General features: G+C 41.0%; 1 protein-coding gene across 4 annotated transcripts in view; it reads right to left on the bottom strand.

The window, feature by feature from the left end:
* OTOF (otoferlin) overlaps positions 1-23,685 on the bottom strand; it is a 762,055-nt gene that overhangs the window by 681,649 nt on the left and 56,721 nt on the right. For all 4 annotated transcript variants that reach the window (XM_030198653.1, XM_030198655.1, XM_030198656.1 and 1 more), the window contains exon 2: positions 12,192-12,250. In XM_030198653.1, the coding sequence (XP_030054513.1) occupies positions 12,192-12,250 (59 nt within the window). The remainder of the gene's footprint in view (positions 1-12,191; positions 12,251-23,685) is intronic.

A 23,685-nucleotide genomic window follows, 5' to 3' on the forward strand; every position in this document is an offset into this window, starting at 1 on the left:
CGAAAATGCATTTCTGTTTCTCTTTTACAAGTATTGTACTATTTATAGACTCTGGCTTTCCTGGGAGTGTCCATTTCAGTTTTCAGTCTGCATGTTTGTATTTCCCTTTTTTTGTATCAGGTGAGGGTTTGTCCATGTGTGACTGAGGTGGAGGATTCTGCTAGCATATAGTGTCTGTGTAGGAATGTGCAACAGTCCAACCTGTTCCAGTTTCACAGTAGCAGGTATATCGGTGCTCTAGGGTCCAGTGAAATATTTATAGCACTGTCTTTTCATAGGTGGATTACGGCTGTTATGGTGTAATACGTTTCCTATATAGGTTTTGAGTGTCTTTTTGAAGGGTCCTTGTCACCCAAAATAAAAATGCTTAGGCTTAGTGGTCTCCACATCCTATAGAGTCACCACACAAACAGTAGAAGGACGGACAATCTAGACAGCATGACCTGATATGAATAGGGGACCATGGAGCCTGAAAAAACATATAGCTGTTACTCGGTCCCTAGCAGGCAGAGAGGCCTGGCAGCTGGCAATGAGGTTGTGCTGAGGAAGACTGCTGGAATGGTTGGAGGAATGGGGAGACTTTTGCAGAAACTTGTAAGATTCCTTGCTGTGGCAGCTCCAGCGTTCACTTTCCTCCCTACTCACTTGATGGCACTGGGGTCCTTTATGCCTCCTTTTATCAGTGTCATTGGCTGGAGGGGTGCAAATGCTGGGCAGCAACATTTCTGCTAGTATATCTATCTATCTATATCACTCTTGTCTCTCCCTACGACCCCTCTCAGGTACTCCATTCACAGGGGCGTAGCCAGACTTCGGTGGGAGGGGGTCCAGAGCCCGAGGTGAGGGGGCACATTTTAGCCCCCTCCCCCCACCATTGCTACCCCCCCACCAACTTTGACCCCCCCCCCCGCCATTGCCGACCCCTCCCTGCCGACGACCCGATGACCCCCCTCCCGCCGCCACCTACCTTTGCTGGCGGGAGACCCCAACCCCCGCCAGCCGAGCCAAGGTCCTCTTCTTCCCAATCCCGCACAAGGCTCAGAAACAGAACGAAGCCTTGCAAGGCAGGGGGGTCCAGGGGCAAATCTACTGGCTACGCCCCTGGTTCTGTAGATAAATCTCTCTTATCTGTCCCCTTCTCCTCTACTGCTAATTCCAGACTCCGTTCCTTTTATCTTGCTGCACCTCTCGCCTGGAATAGACTACCCGAGACTGTACGTCTAGCCCCGTCTTTGGACGTTTTCAAGTCCAGACTTAAAGCCCACTTCTTTACCACTGCTTTTGACTCCTAACCACTACTCACTTGCCCTGTCCTTTTATCCTCACCTTTTTATTCCCTTACTCTTATTGTTCTGTCTGTTTACCTGTCTTATCTAGATTGTAAGCTCTTTGAGCAGGGACTGTCTTTTTGTGTATGGTGTACAGCGCTGCATATGCCTTGTAGCGCTATAGAAATGACAAATAGTAGTAGTAGTAGTATCTATATCTTTATCTATATGTAGATAGATAGCTAGATAGATAGATATACTTGGGGGAAGGGGTTCTCATTTCTCTGATGTAGCTCCCACACTCTGGAATGCACTCCCTGAAAGGCTCCGCTTAACACAAGACTATCTCTTCTTCAGGAAGCAGGTGAAAGCTTGGCTCATCAACCAGGCCTTTAATAGAAGAAGTAACTAACTTGCTAGTCTCATTCACACACACAAGGAGTAACACTGGCTGCAAGATATGTTTATCCACTCCTACCTTAGCTGACATAATATTTAATCACCTCTCTGACCTCATGTGCAACTTTCTTTAAATTAGTCCCCTTATTTTCTAACTCCTCTTGCTCTCTTACCTATCTATGGAGGTCTTTTACGTAGGCACAGTGGCATTTTTAGCGTGCTTTAAAAATAGGCGCACGTTAAATTCTAAAGATGCCAATGTATTCCTATGGGTGTCTTTAGCGTTTAGCATGTGCCTATTTTTAGCGTGCACTAAAAACGCTAGCACACCTAAGTAGGACCCCTATTTGTTCTATCTTTGCTTATACCCTATGCTGTCTATTAAAATGTTTTATTGTGCATCGTGTTGGCATTATAATGTAGCATGTCATGGTTTGTATTGTTATTTGAATATTTTTACTGCTGTAATTGTCTATTGCTTATGTTTGATTTATTCTTACTGTACACCACCTTAAGTGAATTCCTTCAAAAAAGTGGCAAATAAATCCTAATAAATAAATAAATATAAACCTCTTCCTTGATAGCCCAGCAATTGTTGCAACAGTCATTTGGTCAGTGATTATAAAACACCGTTCTGCTTGAAAACTCTGTATCTGTGTACCCAGAGCCAGCCAGAAGATGTTTTTCTTACCTGAATGGCTGTGTCTTTTGTGCTGCTGGGACTGGGATGTCTACCTGCATAGCATGCTCAACCATAGGCATAGTAACCTTGTTTGCTGCGCTTACGTACTTCCCTTGGACTTGTTACTGAAATTTGCATCTTTTTCAAGATAGCATGTGTTTTATCTACACAAGTTCAAAGATATTGACAAACTGTATAAAGACCCCTGAAGCAGGCACTCAGCCAAAACATGGGGCCGTGTCAGGTCCTTTGAAGAATAACACATTTTTTATCTTTCTTTCGCCATCCTGTTGTTTTTTATTTTTGTTTTTTTTTTAAGAGCCCTGCTGGCTACACTACTCATTCTGTGAGTGCAACCATAGGCACCAGCATTTCAAAATGATTGGCAGTGTCAAACACAACACATATTCCTTCAAAATCAATAGGAACTCTAACACATCACCAATTACTTGATAATCTAACTGTTTTCTGATATGTTTTTTGAATTGATTATATCCATTATGTTACACCTGTTCTTTATGTAACCAATTGTTTATCTACTCTTGATTGACGCTTGCTATGATGTATTATTGTAAGCCACATTGAGTCTGCAAATAGGTGGAAAAATGTGGGATACAAATGCAACAAATAAATAAATAAATTCTACATATCATGCCTTATATACCGTGTGGAAATTTAAGCCAATTCTATAAAATTTAGGCTTTCTTTACAGAATACGCCGAAGCATACTTTTTTACCACACAGATTTTTCAGGTATCATACATAGCATCTAGCCCATCTATCGTGCCCTAATTTCTGTGCAGAAATCAAAGTGTATTCTACAACAATGCACATAACTTGTTATCTAGCTAATCAGCACTGTTAATTGAATGTTATCAAGCAATTATCAGCACTAATTGGCATTAAGATTTACGTGTACAACTCACTAAGCGTATTCTGTAACATGATGCGTGTAAATCCCAAGTTGCATAGTTGAAAAGGGAGCGTGGAATGGGCAGGTCATGGGCATTTCAAAAATCTGTATACATTATTATAGAATACACCTGCTCTGTGCTAAATGGACATGACCAAATTTGGTCGCATATAGAGGCGCTCAGCATATTCTATATACCGTGTGGAAATTTAAGCCAATTCTATAAAATTTAGACGTACTTTACAGAATATGCATAGGTGTACTTTTTTCTGGTGCCATCTAGCCCATTATCTCTCTCCTGGACACAATGGAGGTGTCAGCACTCACTGGTATCCACAGAGCTGGTGCTCCCTATGTTCTCAACCCTTGCTGGCCAGAGAGGAAGCAGCTGGGTCCAGGCACCTAATCTGCTTCTCTATAGGATCATCTAGCTGTTCCATATATAAAGCCATGCTTACATTTTTCACGTGTTCATTTGTGTTGTTCATCTCTGAAATTTTCCTCCTAAAATATGCCAGAATATTTATCACCATATGCAATGGGTTCTGATTTGCATAAGTGAATTCTGCAATGACTAAAATTCTTTAAATAAACTGGGATATGCCTCTGAAATATATTCTTCTAGCACAACAAAAAAAATGGATTTTTGTGATTCTTTCCTTGTGCATTTTCTTTCCCTTCATTTTCTTTGCCCTGCAGGGCTGCCTCCTCCTTTAGCACCAGGAGGATTTAGCTACAGCTGCTATATCTTTCTGATCTGTTCTATAAAGAGCTTTATATTGTTCTGCTTTAGCCATATTGTCAGCAACTCCAGATGATCAATCCATACAGTCCAGGTCTTATTTAAGTTTCCTTCAATCTTAGGGTAGATTGCCTTGGTGCTACTGATGACTGGTGCTGCTTTGAAGCATTTGTCCTGTATAGAGACTATGGGAAACCACCACATAGACAACTTCACTTTGCTAGTGGTGAGTATTTTAACAGACCTTCTTATGTAATCTGTCATAATTCTTGGAATACGTATATCCGCTGAATGATACTTAAATTATTCTTGGAGAAAAAAGCCTGAGATATAGGCAAGTACATATGAATTTCTCAATTTTTATCTGTCCTGATGTTAAGCTAAGTAATAAATTTTATAACAAAAAAAAATTCATGTAAAACTTATCTGTGAAAAATGAAATTAAATTGAAGGTTTTTTTAAGCCACTGATTGATAAGGACAGGTAAAATTGAGAAATTCATATGTACCTGCATATATCAGAGGCTTCGTGCTCCATGAATAATTTAAATATTATCATTCAGCGGACATAAGTTTTCCAAGAAGTACAACAGATTGCATAAGAAGATCTGTTAAAATACTGACCACTGACATAGTGAAGCTGTTTGTGTAGTGATTATATTTACTTCACTCCTCATTGGAGATATTTGTGGCTATGGGAAGCCTCTCCAGATGTTTAAAAAAACCCTCCTTTATTAATGGAACATAATAAAATGGTATGAGAGCCCAAATCTGTGCAAAAGGGCTGATGAAGGCTTGGTGGAGAAAACTGGTCCTGTGGGGGAGAACTCCAAACACAAATGAAATGTACACACATTCTCATGTTTCGCCCTCAGGCTGCGTCAGGGGTACAAACTATCAGAAGTGTATATAAATATGTCATACACACTTGTAGTGAGATAAAAACAATTGTTCCAGAAATCTAGTTCCACTTATCTGCTGCTCCCAACTTAACTAGATTTCTGGAACAATTGTTTTTATCTCACTACAAGTGTGTATGACATATTTATATACACTTCTGATAGTTTGTACCCCTGACGCAGCCTGAGGGTGAAACGTGGCCACGTCGGGTATTGTTCCAATAAATGCATTGATTCCACTCTGCTTTGTTGTTTTATATCTTCTGTTTTGTAAGCAGTTGTGTGCCTTTTTGTTTTTTTTGTTTCACACATTCTCATGGCCACTTTAAGTAATAAAAATAAAAGGAAACAAAGAAGCAGGAATCACAAACTAAATTACTGTAAGAAATCACATACTCAGTAGGAAACAAGTTGAAAAGTGCACACTTGGAAGGACTGTTCCCTCTAAGCTGAGCAGGGGTCGTCCAGCTGCATTGCGCCAGTAGGGTGTGATGCTTAAATATTGTGTTTTCAATTGCTAGGGACAGGCAGGCTCCCTAGAGTCCTGCAGAGCTTGCCTGTCCCTCACTATTGAGAATGTGATAGTGAAACAGCACCACCCCACTGGCAGGACTGTAGGTGGAGGACTCCTGTTCAGTTTAGAAAGAACAGTGCCTGGAAGGTAATTGTATAAGAAGCTGCCCAGTTTTAGGTGACAAGAGGGTATATAAATGGCAGTACTCTAGTTATGCATGCACACAACTAGCCTCTTATAGAATACTGCCTAGTGGAAGAGTATGGGCCATGCTTTAATGGAGCATACTTTGCCAGTGGGTGTGCGCATGGGCGGAGGCTGGGTGGAGTGTAAAATACAGAATGCTTTAATTTATATAAGTTCATGTGTATGTCTAGATATGTCAACATAATAGGGCTGCAAGTTTTGTAGTATATGAAATGATATGAGGAAATATATTTATAAAAAGACATTTTATGAAAATGGACCGATGACGATGAAAGCTATCCAAAAGCAGTATCTAAGTGCCTGTTGGAGTGAATATCAAGCGGATGGTCCAAAAAATGTATTAAAATATTCTTTTTCAAGTGATTATTATTGTGACTGGTTATAGAGTTACTGTTATGAAAGCTGAGCACTGAAAGTATCTGCTGGGAAGTTGTTGAGTTTACTATGTCTAGATATGGGCATTCACACCGGCTATGGACTAGATGTGTGCATAGAATAGACTTCAAATAGACACCATAATCAAGTCTACAGTTGGTGTCCTGTAATAGAATTTATAGTGTGACAAAATGGCATGTTCCTCATTTCTCTCTTTGCAAACTAATGGGTACTGAGAGTGGAAAGGCATGATAAAGCATGCCTCGATAGGATGATGGGGGCTGTATAAGCTGTCTGTGTGTATCTGTGAACATGTGTGTGTATGTGTTACATGTGTATGTTTGACTGTCTTTGTCCTATGCTTTCAGAAAAATACAGAAACAGACAGATGGATGGAACCTTCCTAATAAGCACTATCACTTGAGTAAAAAGTGCCTAATAAATACTCTAATATTGGCAAATATAAATACTGACAAGTTATTTGAAAAAAATTTTTTTAATTGTAGTTCTCAAGCCACTCCTTGGCACAAATGCAGCCTACCGGGTTCTTGGGATTTCCACAATGAATATGCATGAAGTAGGTTGCATACAATGGAGGCAATGCATGCAAATTGATCTCACGCATATTTATTGTGGTTATCCTGAAAATCCTACTGGCTGGGTGTGGCCTGGTGTTTCTTTCTTAGGACAAACACTTTCAATTACACTTTCTACCTTAAATAATATCTAATACTTTGGTCTTCATTCCCAGTCTTGGCAGCAGTCTTGACAGCCATCAAGAATATAAGAACATAAACGTTGCCATGCTGGAACAGACCGGAGGTCCATCAAGCCAGTATCCAGTTTCCAACAGTGGCCAATCCAGGTTACAAGTACCTGGCAAGAGTACAATACATTTTATGCTGCTTATCCTAGAAATAAGCAATGGATTTCCCCCAAGTCCATCTTAATAATGGCTTATGAACTTTTAGGAAATTACCCCCCACATTTTTTAAAACCCTGCTAAGCTAACTGCTTTTACCACATTCTCTGGTAAAGAATTCCAGAGTTTAATTACACATTGAGTCAAGAAATATTTTCTCTGATTTGTTTTAAATTTTCTACTTTGTAGCTTCATTGCATGCCCCTTAATCCTGGTATTTTTGAAAAGTGTAAACAAGCAATTCGCCTCTACCTGTTCCACTCCAATCATTATTTTATAGACCTCTATTATATTTCCCCTCAGCCGTCTTCTCTCTAAGCTGAAGATCCCTAGCCGCTTTAGCCTTTCCTCACATAGTAACATAGTAGATGACGGCAGAAAAAGACCTGCACGGCCCATCCAGTCTGGCCAACAAGATAACTCATATGTGCTACTTTTCGTGTACACCTTACCTTGATTTGTATCTGTCTTTTTCAGGGCACAGACCAAATAAGTCTGCCCAGCACAGGAAAGTCATCCCATCCCCATTATCATTTTCGTCACTTTTCTCTGTATCTTTTCTAATTCCACTATATATATTTTTTTGAGATGTGGTGACCAGAATTGCACATAGTATTCGAGGTGCGGTTGCACCATGGAGCGATACAAAGGCATTATAACATCCTCATTTTGTTTTCCATTCCTTTCCTAATAATACCTAACATACTATTTGCTTTCCTAGCTAGCACACTGAGCAGAGGGTTTCAATGTAACATGACACATAGAGCCTTTTCCTGGTTGGTGACTCCTAATATGGAAACTTGCAACACATAGCTATAGGTCGGTTTCTTCTTTCCCACATGCATCACTTTCCACTTGCTCCCATTAAACATCATCTGCCAATTGGATGCCCAGTTTCCCAGTCTCATAAGGGCCAGATACACAATCCTGCTTATTTTCGAAAGAGAAAAACGCCTATAGTGCAACCTAAATCGGGAGATAAACATTTATCTCGCAAAGGCGCCCAAATCGGTATAATCGAAAGCCAATTTTGGGCGTTTCCAACTGCACTCCGTCGCGGAAACGAATAAAGTTGATGGGGGCATGTCCGAGGCATGGTGGAGGCAGAACTTGGGCGTGGTTATCAGCCAAGGAAAGATGGGCGTCTTTAGCTGATAATGGGAAAAAAAAAAGGTGTTTTTACCGCGATTTTGGGTCACTTTTTTTGGACCCTTTTTTTCATGAACAAGTCCCAAAAAAGTGCTCCAACTGACCAGATGACCACTGGAGGGAATCGGGGATGACCTCCCCGGACTCCCCCAGTGGTCACTAACCTGCTCCCACCAAAAAAACCCCACTTTACAAACTTTTTTTCCAGCCTGTATGCCAGCCTCAAATGCCGTACCCACCTCCATGACAGCAGAATGTGTTCGATCCTGTCACAACCTTTCCCTGGGTCAGATGTGGCTCTCGGGTGCAGTACAGGGTCACGTCAGCAATGCATTGTGGTGGGTGTAGGGTATTGGGCTCCGTGATTTCATTAGCTTGTGTTACAGTCTCACGATGTTGGTAGTTGGTAGGCTCTTCTCCCATGGTGCTTTTCCCCCTGCCTACTGGGTCAGAGTGTGCCCTGTTGTGTTTCCTGTTGTAGTCCATGTGGTAGTGGCCATTTTTGTAAGCCAGTTTTAGTTCCCTTTCCTGTGTTAGCCACGTTAGACAACTTAGTTCTTACCTTGAATGTGGCTGAAAGAGTGCATTGTACAGCATTCTGCCAGCTCTGACCTACTGCTAATCTCAGTACCAGGGAGACTCGTTGCCAGTGGGGCACAACCTCTGCAGTTAACTGTGAGTAAACGTGCTTATTCCAATAAAGGACGTTTTCGGAGATTAGTCTTCAGATGTCAACTGGTGTGCCAATGTTATACAGCAGCAAAAAGTCCTAGAGGCCTGCGTGTATGCAGGTCCCTGGAGCACTTTTAGTGGGTACCGCAGTGCACTTCAGTCAGGTGGACCCAGGCCCATCCCCCCTACCTGTAACACTTGTGCTGGTAAATGGGAGGCCTCCAAAACCCACTGTACCCACATGTAGGTGCCCCCTTCACCCCTAAGAGCTATGGTAGTGTTGTACATTTGTGGGTAGTGGGTTTTGGGGGAGGGGGGTTGGGAGCTCAGCACCCGTGGTAAGGGAGCTATGCATGTGGGAGCTTTTTCTGAAGTCCACCGCACTGACCTAGGGTGCCCAGTTGGTGTCTTGGCATATCAGGGGGGCCAGTGTACTACCAATCCTGGCCCCTTCCACGACCAAATGGCTCGGATTAGGACGTTTTTAGTTTCCATTATCGCTAAAAAAAACAAACGCCCAGCTCAAAAACGTCCATTTTTTTTCAAAAATACGGTTCGGCCCGCCCCTTCACGGACCCGTTCTAGGAGATAAACGCCCATGGAGATAGGCGTTTCCATTCGATTATGCCCCTCCACATCAACCAGCTCACATTTATGTACCTAAAAACCTTTTACTGTGTGTTTTTGCCTCCAAAATCTCTCGTTCCCTTCCTTATCAGCACTTTGCATTTGACTTGCCATTCCTTATGCTGTTCCTTATTATTTTCAGTCAGATCCTTCCATTTGCTGAAGGATTTTCTTTTAGTTCTAATTCCTTCATTTCACTTTTTAACTATGCCGGTTGTTTGGCCTTCCTTTCTCCTTTTTTAATACATGGAATATAACTGGCCTAGGCTTCCAGAATGGTATTTTTGAACAGCATCCACTCCTGATGTAAATTTTTGACCGTCACAGCTGCTCCTCTAAGATTTGTTTTCACCGTTCTTCTCATTTTATCATAGTTTCCTTTTTGCAAGTTAATTGCTAACATATTAGATTTCCTGTGTGTACTTACTCCAGAGCTGATATCAAATCTGATCAGTTATCAAGTGGTCCCAGCACCATTACCTCCTGCACCAGATGATGCGCTCCACTAAGGACCAGATCTAGAATTTTTCCTCCTTTTGTTGGCTCCTGAACCAGCTTCTCCAGAAAGCAGTCCTTGATTTTGTCAAGGAATTTGACCTCCCTGCTATGCCCTGATGTTACATTTACCTAGTCAATATCTGGGTAATTGAAATCACCCTTTATTATTGTCTTCTCCAATTTGTTCTTCCTAATTTCCGATAACAATTCTACATCTGTCTGTTCCTATGTTTGTTGTTCCTATTTACGTCTTGCTCAGCAATTGACAATGATAATTTAAAGACACCTGTGGGCTCATTTTCAAAAGAGAAAACGTCTAAAATGCGGCACAAAAACGTCCAAATTGGTATTTTCAAAACCAATTTTTAGACATTTTTCTATGAAGTCCAAATCACAAGGGGGTGTGTCAGGGGCGTGTTAAGGGTGAGATCTGGGCGTTCCTAACACTAGGACGTTTTTCTACCATAATGGAACAAAACAAAACTGTCCAGGACTAAAACTAAGACGTTTTGAGCTAGACCTGTTTTATAACAAATAAGGCACATAAGGGTGCTCTAAATGATCAGATGACCACTGGAGGGAATAAGTGATGACCTCTCCTTATTCCCCCAGTGGTCACTAGCCTCCTCCCACCCCCCAAAAATGTGATTAAAAACATAACTTATCAGCCTCTATGCCAGCCTCAGATGTTGCACTGCAAAAAGCAGTGGCCATGACCATGGTAATCAGTGAGTACCCATAGAGCGTTTGCAGAAATCTGCAACATTTTAGCACTCTGCACTACAGCTTAATTTATTTATGAATATTCTGTTTAGAGTCTCTCTATTTTTCTTACCATTCTCAGTCAATGGTTGCCCAAAGCTAGACAGGATTTCCTGCAAGCCGATGCTCACAGTGAGAATAAGACAGTGGGAGGAATGAAAGCACAGTACAGAATCCTGTCGACTGCTAAAAACAAAACCCTGCAGATATACATGTACACGAATGCCCCTGGTGACTCTGGATGTTGCTCAGCATCAGCTGAGTTACCGCTTAGCCTTCAGATATGTGCTTGCTACAACTGATGCAACAAGGATGTGTTTTGCATGTATAAGAGTTCTACCAGCTACTTCAGCAAATGTCATTGAATGCGTTGAGTTTGATGGGTCCTGCATGTAGCCCCCGTAGACCGGTTGTCGGGGGTTGGTCGGCGGCGGGGGAAGGGGGGATTGAAAATGGCGGGGGAGGGTCAGCAGCGGTCAAAAGTAGAGGGGTCCAGGGTTTAATCTGTGGGGGCCCATGCCCCCATGGCCCCACCTAGCTAAGCCCCTGGCTACAAGTCCCTGCATGCACTGGGGTAAGCCATGAACCCAATATGTACTTGTGAATGCACATCCCTTTGAGACTCTTCCTAGTTCCTCTTCCTCCTGAAACAAGGGAAACTATTAGTGCTAGTCTTGGGGCTGGTGACAGCAGGTTGTAGGTGAACATGGGGACTGGCCACTCCATGCTCATAGTTCCCACAGGGGCATCACCTCCCACATAGATTTCCTTTCGAAAGAGGAAGCCCCTGCATGCAGGGGAGTTGGCAGCCATCGTGGGGCCTGTGAGCGCATGATAATTCAGTCCCTGAAGCTCACTTACAACCTGCTGGTGCTACAATTATGAGAGAGTTAAATTGTAAGTTTATACACTGGCATACCCAGGGATTTTTAACAGGGGGTGCATCCCCCCCCCATACCTCTTCGTACCACCCCGTCCTCCCTGTACCTTAAAATCACCGCCACACCAGTCTTCACCTGGGCAATAGCAGCAGCACTCATAGGCTGGCTGCGGCCTGCACCAGGACTTTCTATCTGAACCATCCCGCCCTTCACAAAACAGGAAGTTGTGTCAGAAGGGGTGGAATGATTCAGAGAGAAAATCCTGATACAGGCTGCAAGCAGCCTATGAATGCCAGTGACAGTGTTGCTGCCTGGGCAAAGACTGCAGCGGAGGTGATTTTAAGGCCTGGGTCCGGGGGGGAGGGGGGGGATGAAGAGAATTACAGAGCTTTGCAGGGTCAGGAAGGATGCCAGATTGTGCAAGGAGGGCATGAGGGCTGGACATTTATTTATTTATTTGCTTTGAATTGATAAAGTAATGTATTTTTTAAGCACGCCTGTAAATCTACTGCTGTTACTGTGCATTTTCTGGCCTGTTTCAGGAAAAACAACCTGCAGGAGAATCATTTTGAGAAACAAGTCCACTGTAGTCCGCATTCTCTCTCCCTCCCCCCCCCCCCCCCCCCCCCCCGCCCCCAGGATCATCATTCCATCAGAACCTTCAGAGTTTGGTTTGTCTTACCTCATCAAACCTGGCTTCATCCTCACAGTTCTCAAGTACTCTTGTGTAAAAGGAGAGCCCTGTGCAAAAAGAAGAAAAGAAGAAAACAGCTTTGTTACTTCTCTATCCACATTCTCAAAAGTAATCAGAAAGTAGAAGGCAGCCCATGTTCAGGGGCCAGATTCAGTTGAAGGGGTGCCTGTGCTGTGGAGTCAGGCAATGCTATAAACGCCAATGAGCTGTGTTGCAGCTGAAACACACTCCAATCAAAATGAAGAATGGCACTTCTAGACCAGGGGTTCTCAACCCAGACTTCCATTGGATTGTCTGTTGTCCTCCACCTGATTATGTATGTTATTTTGTAAGTTGCCTAGAATTGCATAGATAAAGCGGGTTATGAATGGTTAAAATAAAATAACTAATAAAGAAATCTGTCTCATGCATATTCATTGTGCATATCCTGACGGCTAGGGGTACACCAGGATCAGCTTAAGAAATATAATTCTAGACCATTAGGAAGAATGAGAATGTTGCTAAATCATATGGCAAAAGTCAAACAGAGTGAGGAATCAGCAGACATCAAACAAATCTAAGGGAGTCAAACTATAGACGAAAAAACAATCACTGGCTTCAAAAGAAGTAAAATACATTTGCTATGGTGTATCAGTTAACATGGCGGGATTTCAGTAACACTGATCTTTTTCTGTTTGATTAAGTTTGAGATTTCCCATTTGAACATCATTAATCTTAGAGGATACCTTCTTTTTGTTGTGTGTGTGTGTCCAAGTATCTTTATTGAATTTTGAAAAGGACAAAGAACAAATGTACAACAGAATATTCTTATTAAAGAAATTCAATGAGACAAAGCAGTACAAAAAAACCCCACAATTTGTCAGAGAAATTGCTAGATATGAAATTCGTGAGTTATCACCTGTCAAATACAGTATCTAGGAAATACCCGAAACAGGTATCAAAACTGTTAGGTAAGTAATTAAATAGTGGAAATATAAGAGTCAAGACTAGACCATACTTTAAGTGCCAGTGGAGAAAGATCTTTCTTATCTATTACTGAAACTTCAAATTGATGAAGTTGCAATACAGATGCCACCAGAAATGAATATTTAAAAGAGAATTATTTTTCCAATTGGATAGTACATATTTCACAGCAACTGCTAATAAAATTTTAAGCAATTTAGAGTCATGTTTGTCCAGAGAGATGTCCAATGCCAGAGAACCAAAATATCAGTTTCCATGACAGCGGTTGTTAAATATGTAAAATTTTGGAAATAATACTCCATATCTTGTTCTAAAAGGTATGAGTGAGACTGCATCAAAAAGAAGGTGTTTTAGAGTTCCAGGATATGTTTTATATGACCAACAGAGATTTTGAAGTAGTAGACCTGCAACTGCTAATTTTTGTGGAGTCCAGATGGCTTTGTGGTGCAAAAAGAAGAGAGATTGGATTATATTAGCTGAGGTTACTGGTCGTCCAAGAAATTTCCAGAAGTCTTTCCATTGTTCTGATGTTAGTTTGTGCTCCAGGTCTAATTCCCATGATTGCATGAGGCCAGATTTCAAAGATGATTCTTTTGATACTAAAAAATTGTATATATTTGAGGCCATAAGACCAGTACTAAATAATTTCTCAACAAGGGACGTTATAGACGGTTGCTGTGAAAAAAGTGTCTTAGTATTGTCATTTCTGGTAAGGCAATGTTGCAGTTGCAACCATCTAAAAAACTGGTTAGAGGGTAATAGATATTTATTCTGCAATAAAGAAAAGGAATGCAATGTTCCACTGGACAATAATTGATCCATATAAGTTATTCCTTTGTTATACCAAGTTAAACAGAATATATGTGAATTATTGATTTTAATAATGGGATTACCCCAAATTATGGAATGTAATGAGTTCTCATTAGGGATTTCCATATATTTATCTAGTTCAATCAGGCATTTATGAGATGAAACTATAACAGAATTATCTTGTAAGTGTTTCGGTAAACTGAAAGGAATATGTCGTGGATGTAAATATTGAGCCCATAATTCTTTTTCAAATTTTAACCATAAAGGTTCGTAAGTGGAATGTGTAGCAATCCAATAACAAGCTTGTTGAGTAATGAAAGCTTTGTGATATGTCCATAAATCTGGAAAAGCAACACCAGCAAGTTTTTTTAGGATTTTTTAATGTTTTCAAAGTAATTTTTGGAACTTTGGAAGCCCACAAAAATTATGATAGAAGTTTATACAGTATGGGGAAAGAAAGCTAGAATCATACTTTTTATAGATTCCAATCTTTCCCACCAGGAAAGGTGCAATGGGCTCCATGAAAGAAGCAGTTCTTTGATTATTGAAACAATTTTATTTGAATTAGATGTCATAGTAGATTCGAGATCTGGTAAGAGATCTAATCCAAGATAACGAAAGCCACTAGAAGACCAAACAAAATCAAAATGTGAGCTAATAGCTGGAGTGGCGTGTACCTTAAGGGGTATTACCTCAGTTTTTTGTTTATTAATTTTATAGCCTGAGAATTGAGAGTAGGTATCTACCAGTTTTAAAAAGTGTTCTATAGATTGTATAGGGTTTGTGAAAAATAGTAAAACATCATCTGCATAGGCCACTGCTTTGAGTTCTTCATGTTTAAAGGAGATGCCATGAATAGCAGAATTATGACAAAGAGAAATAAGTAGGGTTTCCAGAGCTAAGTTAAATAGAAGTGGTAACAGTGGACAGCCTTGTCTGGTACCTCTTTTCAAAATTATTTGGTTTGATGTGTTATTTGCAATAATATGTGCAGAGGGATTGGTATATAATATTTTAATTTTATTAATGAATGAATCAGGTGCTCCAAATTTATGGAGAACAGCAAATAAGAAATTCCATTCTACTCTATTGAACGCTTTTTCAGCATCAATAGCCATTGCTATTATGGGTTGATCTAGGGATTTAGCAAGCAAGGAAATCTGATCAAACAAGCAGGCATTGTTGATAATTAATCTCCCTGGCATAAACCCAACTTGATTTAGATGAATAACAGAGCCAATGATTGAACGTAAATGGTTGGATAGGATTTTTGCAAATATATTATAATGTACATTGAGTAGAGATGTTGGTCGATAATTGGAGACTTGCGTGGGATCTTTATTGGGTTTTGGTAGAATAGTGACAACTGCCTCCGAAAATCTGTTGGGGGTTTTTAATGGAGAGTCATTTTCCAGGTGTTCAAATAAAGTGAGGAGGTTGTGAGTCAATTCTTTACTAAATAGTTTATAAAATTCACTAGGAAGACCATCTGGTCCTGGAGCTTTCCTAGACTTTAACTGGGTAATGGAAGTTAAAATTTCTTGGTCTGTTATAGGGAATTGAAGTGAGTCTCTTTCTTTTGTGGACCAAGAAGGGATGTTATTTAGAAAATTTTGTAGCTGAGATTGGGCATATGAAGTTTCTGATTGATAGAGTTCTGAATAAAATTTGTGGAAAACTTCAAGTATATCGTTTGTTTTAGTATAAGAAATATCTAGATTTTTTTGGTTTATTATAGGCATCTGTGTTTTAATTCTCTTCCTTTTCAGATAGTTGGCAAGCATACGACTGCATTTATTCTGCTCAGCATATTGGGATTGATTGCGAATAATGATCTCATGGCCAGCTTTTATTCTCCATATTTTATTATATTTGTATTTGGTTTGGTAAATGGAGTTGAGAATGTTTGGATTAGGAGATGCAATATGTTGTTGTTCCAATAATTTTAGTTTATTCTTCATTTCTGTGAGGTGTTTATATCTTTCTTTTATTTGATGTGCAGTGATGGCAATGAACTGTCCTCTTATAGTGGCCTTAAAAGCTCCCCAAATTGTGATTTGGTTTATATTAGGATCTTGATTATGGGCAAAGAAATCAACAATTGCATTTTTAATTCTGTTCTTGTAATTATTATCCATTAATAATAGACTGTTAAGGCTTCATAAGGGTTTTTTAAAGGAAGTAAATGCATTGAGTTGCAGAGCAAGGGCATAGCCAGACTTTGCGGATGGAGGGGGCCAGAGCCCGAGCTGGGAGGCATATTTTAGTCTGCTGACCCGCTGCCTTGCCACCCCCCCCCCCCCGCTGCATCACCCACCACTGCCTCTCCCCTCCACCGCCTCACCACTCCCCCCCCCCACTTCACCGCTCCCCCTGCAGCCCTTCCGCACCCCACAGTAGCAAATGGACAAATCCAAAAAAGTATAATAGTAGAAACATTGCATCCAAATAACTTAATTTTAGTAAAACTGCACCACCTTGCCGCTCCCCCTGTTGCCCTTCCGTACCCCACAGCAGAAAATACCTTTGCTGGTGGGGGTCCCCAACCCCCACCACTGAAGCCTTCTTCAGCACCAGTGTCCGGCGCCGCCGCATTCCCTGCCCTGCTCTTTCTTCCTCTTCATGTCCTGCATGCTCCTTTATGTGAAACTGAGCTTGCCAGCAAAACCAGGGGCCCAGGTGAAATTTGGGGGGGGGGCTCAATCCCCCGTGGCCCCACCTAGCTATGCCACTGATGCAGCGTAATAGAGATTGTAGCATGATCTCAGATTGTAAGTGGAGCTATATCTGAAGAAATGGTTGGTTTGAGTAAATTATTGGAAATTAAAAAGTAGTCAATTCTTGTAAAACTGTGATGAGGGTTAGAAAAAAAAGTGTATTCTCTGGAATCTGGATGAAATTGTCTCCATGGATCAATCAAGTGGTATGTATTTATCATAGAGAGTAAAGCAGTGTGTGCTTTAAGTATACAGTAAATTGTTTTGGATTGTCTGTCTAATCATATGTCTAGAGGCATATTGAAATCACCAGCTGTGATAATAAGAACTGGAGGGTATTCTGCCAGCTTTTCAGCTATTGTATGGAAAAAAGAAGGGTCATCTTTGTTTGGGGCATAAATATTAAGCAAATTTAGTTCTAAACCATTTAAAACTACATTCAACAGACGCCATCATCCTTCTGCATCTTTTGTTTCCTTTTGGAGATTTACTATTAATTTTTTTATCAAATATAATAGCAACTCCACCTTTTTTACCATTAGATGGAGACTGGTAGAATTCACCTAACCAATTACCATTTTATTTTTCTAATTTATATTTTTATTTTACATTTACATGTTTAACATAAATGTTTCAGCAATATCTCTACTTAACATTATCTGGAAAATCTTTTTACATGAAAACTTAAAGAAACAATAAATCATCAATAGAGCAGTGGACAGCTTGACACACACATCCAATATACAGCAAATCAATTATTGGGTGCGACCGGGGTATCCCTAGTACCTTCTTTAGAGTTAACAAATTCTGTCAGTTTCTTGGGGTCAAAGAAAACATAATTAAATTCATAGTCACTAAACATCTGCAAGGGAATTTCAAAACAAAGGAACCACCTAAATTGAGAACCCTGGGTTTTATAACCAGAAATTCTGTCCTTCTTTTCTGTGTTTCCCTTGCTAAACCTGGAAAAACTTGTATTTTAGACCCTAAGAAAACTGCATTTATATAGCCAAAATACATACGGAAAATATTATTTCTGTCCGGCTCTAAGGCGAAGGGTTGTTCTTTCCTTTATTACTTCCAGAGAACTCTCTAGGAATTCGGTCAAGTTTAAAACAGGTTGAGATCGCACAGTCAAAGATCTGGAAGTTCCTGTAATATATTGGGGCTCTGACTATAGGCGGATAGCCTTCTCTCGGAATTCCCAATATTTCCCCAAAATATTTCTTCAGCATATCAAGGGCAGGTATAAGAGGTGACTTTGGAAAATGTAAAAACCGTAAATTATTTTTCTTCCCCTGATTTTCCAAGTATTCAAGCTTACGTGCTTGAAACTCCCTATCCCTGATAGCTTTAGCTGCAAAACTTTTTAAGTGAACAACCTTAGCTTCCAGTGAGGTAATTTTATTCAAGTGATGGTCAGTTTGGCCAGACAGAGTCTGGCATGACTATTTCAATCCTGCAATCTCTCCCCTAAAGGAGTTAGATAACTGAAGAAAGGAGGAATTCAGTCCCTGTATCGCATCCCATAACGATTCCATAGTTACAACAGCAGGTGTCACTATACCTCCATTCCTTCTGGAAGCAGCATCCTGGGCAAAAGAAGAGGAGAGCAAAGAACTTTGACTCTCCTCCGATGACAACCTTCCCTGGGTCGACTCCGTGACGGGTCCTCCTCTCACAGTTGGGGAAGACTGGCCCCTCTCGGGCGCTTCTCCTCGCTGTAAACCCTGTCGACGCGTAGCTACTTCCTGGTCTTGGAGGAGCTGCGTCAGGTGGAGGGCTTAATGAGATTCCCTCAATGCTGTGGTCTGCCTCCAAAGTTGCAGATTCCATCGAAGTGTGTGTCAGCTGTCCCAGCGCACAGACCCCAAAACTCTCCAGAGTGGTTTGTCGGGCGGTTGGGGCTTCCACCAAGCCCGAGGAGGTAGGTGTCTTCGGTTTTCCCTTCCTTTACCCCATTTCCAACATGGGGAAAATTCCCCAAAACAACTCCACTCACTGGTGTTTGGGAGCTCCACCACGCCACATCTGCTCAAATCACCATCTTGGATCTCACCAATTACCATTTTTGATGAAAAGATGCATATCTGGGAGATATGTTTCTTGCAAAAACATGATTTGTGCTTTCATCTTTTTAAGTGCTAAACAGATTTTTTTTCTTTTTATTGGGTGTCAGAGCCCGTGCACATTCCAAGAAATGTACTTAATATCATTTTTGATCATGTGAGCCATGGTGAGAAAATATGTTAAGTGCTAAAATAAATGAAAGGTGTTGCATAACCTTGCATAGAGCATTTTCCATTTCAGATAGTGTGTATGTCCCAGATGGGGATAACAAATGAACATCACCATAATGCTACTGTTATATCCAGCAATTATGTTAGAGAAAAAAAGTACAGCTTGGACTCCTGTAGAAACAGAGAAAAGCAATAAGAGCAGAAAGCTAAGAGCTAAGAGCTCAGCTTCCAAAGAGTAGATGGGTGTAAGAGGATATTAGAAGTGAACAGTAGGCAAGGATAACTCCCAGGTCTAATAGAATTTTGGTGTCTATTGATTACTACAACTAAAGTTGAATTTCTAATGATAATTTTAGTATAGCTTCAAAATATAAAATTTGCTATGCATAGAACTTTGTAATAAGTAAGCAAAAATAGACAAAATAAGCTCATTAGCATCATTATTCTAACACTAATATCATTTCAATTTAAGTACCAGAGGATTAAAATAACAAAAGCATTTAAGTCACTTATCTATGAGAAGAGGTTTAGAATTAAAAAAAAAAAAGGAAACTGTGATTTACAAAAGTTTCAATAAGACTGTAGTGGGTAAACAGCCAACAACATGCGGCTTACAAGAGCAGAGTAGGGCTCAGCAGAGCGAGAAAAAAAAATATGCATGGAGATTAACTCATCCAGCCTTACCTTCCGTATCCCTTTTATCCAAGAAAGATTGCAAGGATTTTGGGGAGTCAAAGACTCCGGTGGTGTTGTTTAATGTGATAATCATCCTTGCAGGATATTGTAATCCAAACCTTGCTCCTTTTCTTTCAGTTGTGCTCTCATAGACAGGAACTGCTTCCATTTCTGTGCAGTGGTTTTCGATAAATCCGGGACAATATTTATCCTTCTGCCTTCAAGAATCAGAAAAGGAATTGATCTTGCTGTTGTCAATATTAGTAGAGCTTGAGGATATCGAAGTAGCTTTGCAATTATAGGGCGCGGTGTCTTAGCGTTGGACTTAATCTTCCCTGGAGATATGTGAGCACGCTCCAACTCAAGAGCAGTTTCAGGTGGTAGGCGTAGGATTTTCAGGAGCCATGTGCTTAGAAAATCAGACCCTTCTGATGGTTCTGGTAAGCCCAAAATTTGGATATTGTTTCTCCTGCTTTAATTTGCAAGATCTTCTAGCTGTTTTTCCAAGGAGAGAAGTTTGTCCGTTGTTAAGTGCACATGATGTTGCAAATCCATAGCAGTTTGTTCTGAGTTTTTTTCTACTGCCTCTAGTCTCGTTTGAAATTCAGAGACTGAGATTGTGAGTGCCATGAGATCATTTTTCAAGCTGCAAGTTGTTTCGAAGTATTTTGCAGTAATATCTCTTAAAGCCTTCAGTTCTTCTAGAACTACTTCAGAAGGGTGCACGTTAGACCTGCTCGGCGCCATTTGTTCAGGAGACTGCATATCACATTTTTTCCTTTTTTCTCCTGAAGAAGAAGATAAGCTGACTTCTTGTTTGTGAGACTTGCTTGTAGACATGTTTAGTAAGAAAAATATGAATTGTAGTATAAAAAATTGTGCAAGTGACATCAGTAAATACAGTGCAATCCGCTTACGTGCAAGGGTCTGGGACCAAAGAAATACATGCAGTTAACCGGAGTGTGCACTTAACCGTTGTGATCCAAAGAAGCTTGACAGCTGATAAACAGATGTACAGTACTGTTTATTATTATACGTACAGTATACAGTCTCCGTTAACTGACGTTAGGCTTACTTGAAGTAATCAGCTATAGTCCTCTGTACACTATTGGGTCTGTGATTTCCATAGACTATGTCTGCCAGACAGTAAAAATTGTCATAGCACTAACATCCAGTGGCCTCCAGATAGGCTTGCACGGTGCTGAGACTCCAGCGTTCTTGCAAAAGTGACAGGAGGTTGTTGAATTTCATCAGCATGTGCCTCGCTGCTCATTTCATCATCTGTTTCATCATCAGCCATTGTTGCCTGCGTGTAGGTGCATATCTCGACATCAGTGCTGTCCTCAGCTGTTTGTAGATCATAATCAACAGCTACATAGCGATGAAACTCCTCTTTAGTAACACCGGCTGGGATGTCAATAACCTGTTCATCTGACGCATTTGCAACAGCTGCATCTGTTTCGTTCCTCTCCACATCCTTAACAAAGCTTGCCCGCTTATAGCAGTTCACAATGGTTGCCTGTTTAACGATTCCAGGTTTCTTTCTGCATATGTAGGGAATCCAACAGTGATAGATTACGAGCCAGTTCAACAGCATGTTTATCCTTGCCAGTCTGGTCATCCATAATGCTCATCAGACGACGTAGCACAAGAGCTTGATAATGTTGTTTGAAATTGGCTATTATGCCCTGATCCATAGGTTGGATCAGAGAGGTAGTGTTTGGTGGCAGCAAGACCACCTTGACGTTAGACAGCCTGACATCATCCCTATGTGCAGCACAATTATCACAGAGTAACAAAATCTGACGCTTTTGTGCCCACATTCTAGTGTCTAACTTCTTTAGCCACTGCTTCCAAATTTCCCCAGTCATCCATGAATTTGCGTTAGCCTCGTATGACACAGGAAGTCGCTTAACTTTCTTGAAGCAACAGGGCTCTTTGCTCTTTCTAATGATGAGGGGTTCCAACTTCTCACTCCCATCCATATTGCAGCAAAGGAGGATCGTCAGTCGGTCCTTCGACGTTTTACCTCCAGTAGTTTTGGCATGTTTGAATGCAAGTGTTCCATCAGGAATCGCTCACCGGTAGAGACCGTTTTCGTCAGCATTGAAAATGTCACGAGGTGCAAACTCCATCAAGGAAGAACTGAAACAACCCAATTTTCAGCACCAAAGTCATCAGCGTCTTGTTTCTCACCATGCTGTTTCTTGAATTTTATGTTGTTTCTCTCCTTCCATCTTTCCAACCATCCAACAGTGGCTTTAAATTCAGTTAGTCCAAGACTTTCAGCTAGCTGGTTAGCTTTCTCCATAAGCAGTGGAGCACTGACAGGAAACTGCTCCTGACTCGAGAAAACCACCGAAGAAGAGCATCTTCTACCTCCTCAGCTTTTCCCGCCCTTTTACGTTTTCTGTGTGGATTTGTATTGTTTTGCCAGTCTTCCAGAAGCTGGTCTTTCTGCTTCAAGACACGTGAAATTTGACTGGGATTGACACCATATTCTTTAGCAATAGATGCTTGACTTTGTTTGTTTTCAAATTTTTTAAGAACTTCTATTTGTTCAGCCAGTGTTAAAGTCTTACAGTTCCGCTGCAACGACGACTCCATTGTACACTCTAACAACATTCTTTCACTTATTCTGCCTGTGGCAGTTAAAGGGGCAGTAAATTTGAAATCTCGTTGGTTGTCACGCGCCAATCGGCTTCCATATTCCATGCTCGCGCTTATGCGGAGTCTTTCCTGCAGAGGAGCGGTCTTAAACCATGCATATAAGCGAATCTTGCACTTATCAGTGGTGCGCTAAACCAAAGTTTGTCCCCATAGAAATTGATGACGTCAAAAACGGGACCGAAGTACGGCATGCAGTTAAACAGAGCATGCGCTTATCCGACATGCACTTAAATGGAGTGCACTGTACTTAATTTTAGTGAGGCCTAGGAGGGAGTTCCGAGTCTACACGTCCATCTAGTCCAAGGTCCTCTAGCCCCCTTAGAGGATACCTTCTGAGGATAATTCTTTTCTGCAGAAACTAGTCATTTGAGAAGGCACATATTCTGTTGCTAAGGATATAGGCTGGAATTTGCAAAGGAAATATATTTTCTAGGGCTTGCTCTTCTAAGGATGCCCTGATGGTACAGTATTGCCATGTGGAAGGCCCGGCTTTGTTTCCGAAGCCTGGCTTCTGCTTATTCGGCCAGCAGGGTAGGCAGTGCTGCAGAGGAAATGTTCATTGACCTCTGTGGGGTTGGGAACCTTAGTCACTGTATATTGCAGAACAGTGACACCTATAGGTAGGATTCAGGACTGCATGTGTACTAGGGATGTGCATTCATTTGAAACAACATGGGAAATGTCAACTAGAGCTGTGCAGTCAGTATCCCAAACCTTTGACTGACTCCAGCTCTGACTCTGACACCTACTGATATTAGGCTTTAATTTTTGGTATCTAAATTATTGGTAAATATAACTTTAGATCCATGACAAAAAACAAACAAACAAAAAAATATATATATATACACACACATAAGTATAAAGTGATAAATTTACCATATAGTTTTTTTTTTTGAAGCTGGAGACAGAGTCGGTACACTTTTACCAACTCCGACTCCACCCAAAATTGCTTCCAACTCCAACTTCACGACTCTGACTCCACAGCCATAATATCAATTTTTTTAATGAGTCCTTAATAGTACACACTCTTCTGAAAGAACATTTGCAGAGTGAACACTATTTGCAAAGAGGGATGCACTCTTTCCCAGTAGTGAGCGCACTTGGGAACCACCGTGCATATGCACACTATCAGGAAACAGTGCACTCTTTCCAGCAGAGTGCACCCTCTTTGCGATTAGTGTGTAGTCTTCATGAAGTGTGCACTCTTTGCAAAAAGTGTGCATTCTTTCAAAAGAATACCAAACCTCGCACCCAAGAAAATGAACAGCACAAGTTTTGAGCTGCACAACCCTTATGTGTACTGGGTTCTGAAGGGAACTGCTGCCTGTGGTACTTTATCAAGGACTGTCACTGTGATGGCTGGTTGTAGAAGGAAGAAATTGAAAAACAAAACCCAAAGTGGCTGCA

This window comes from Microcaecilia unicolor, chromosome 3 (genome assembly GCF_901765095.1).
Source record: "Microcaecilia unicolor chromosome 3, aMicUni1.1, whole genome shotgun sequence".
NCBI lineage: Eukaryota > Metazoa > Chordata > Amphibia > Gymnophiona > Siphonopidae > Microcaecilia > Microcaecilia unicolor.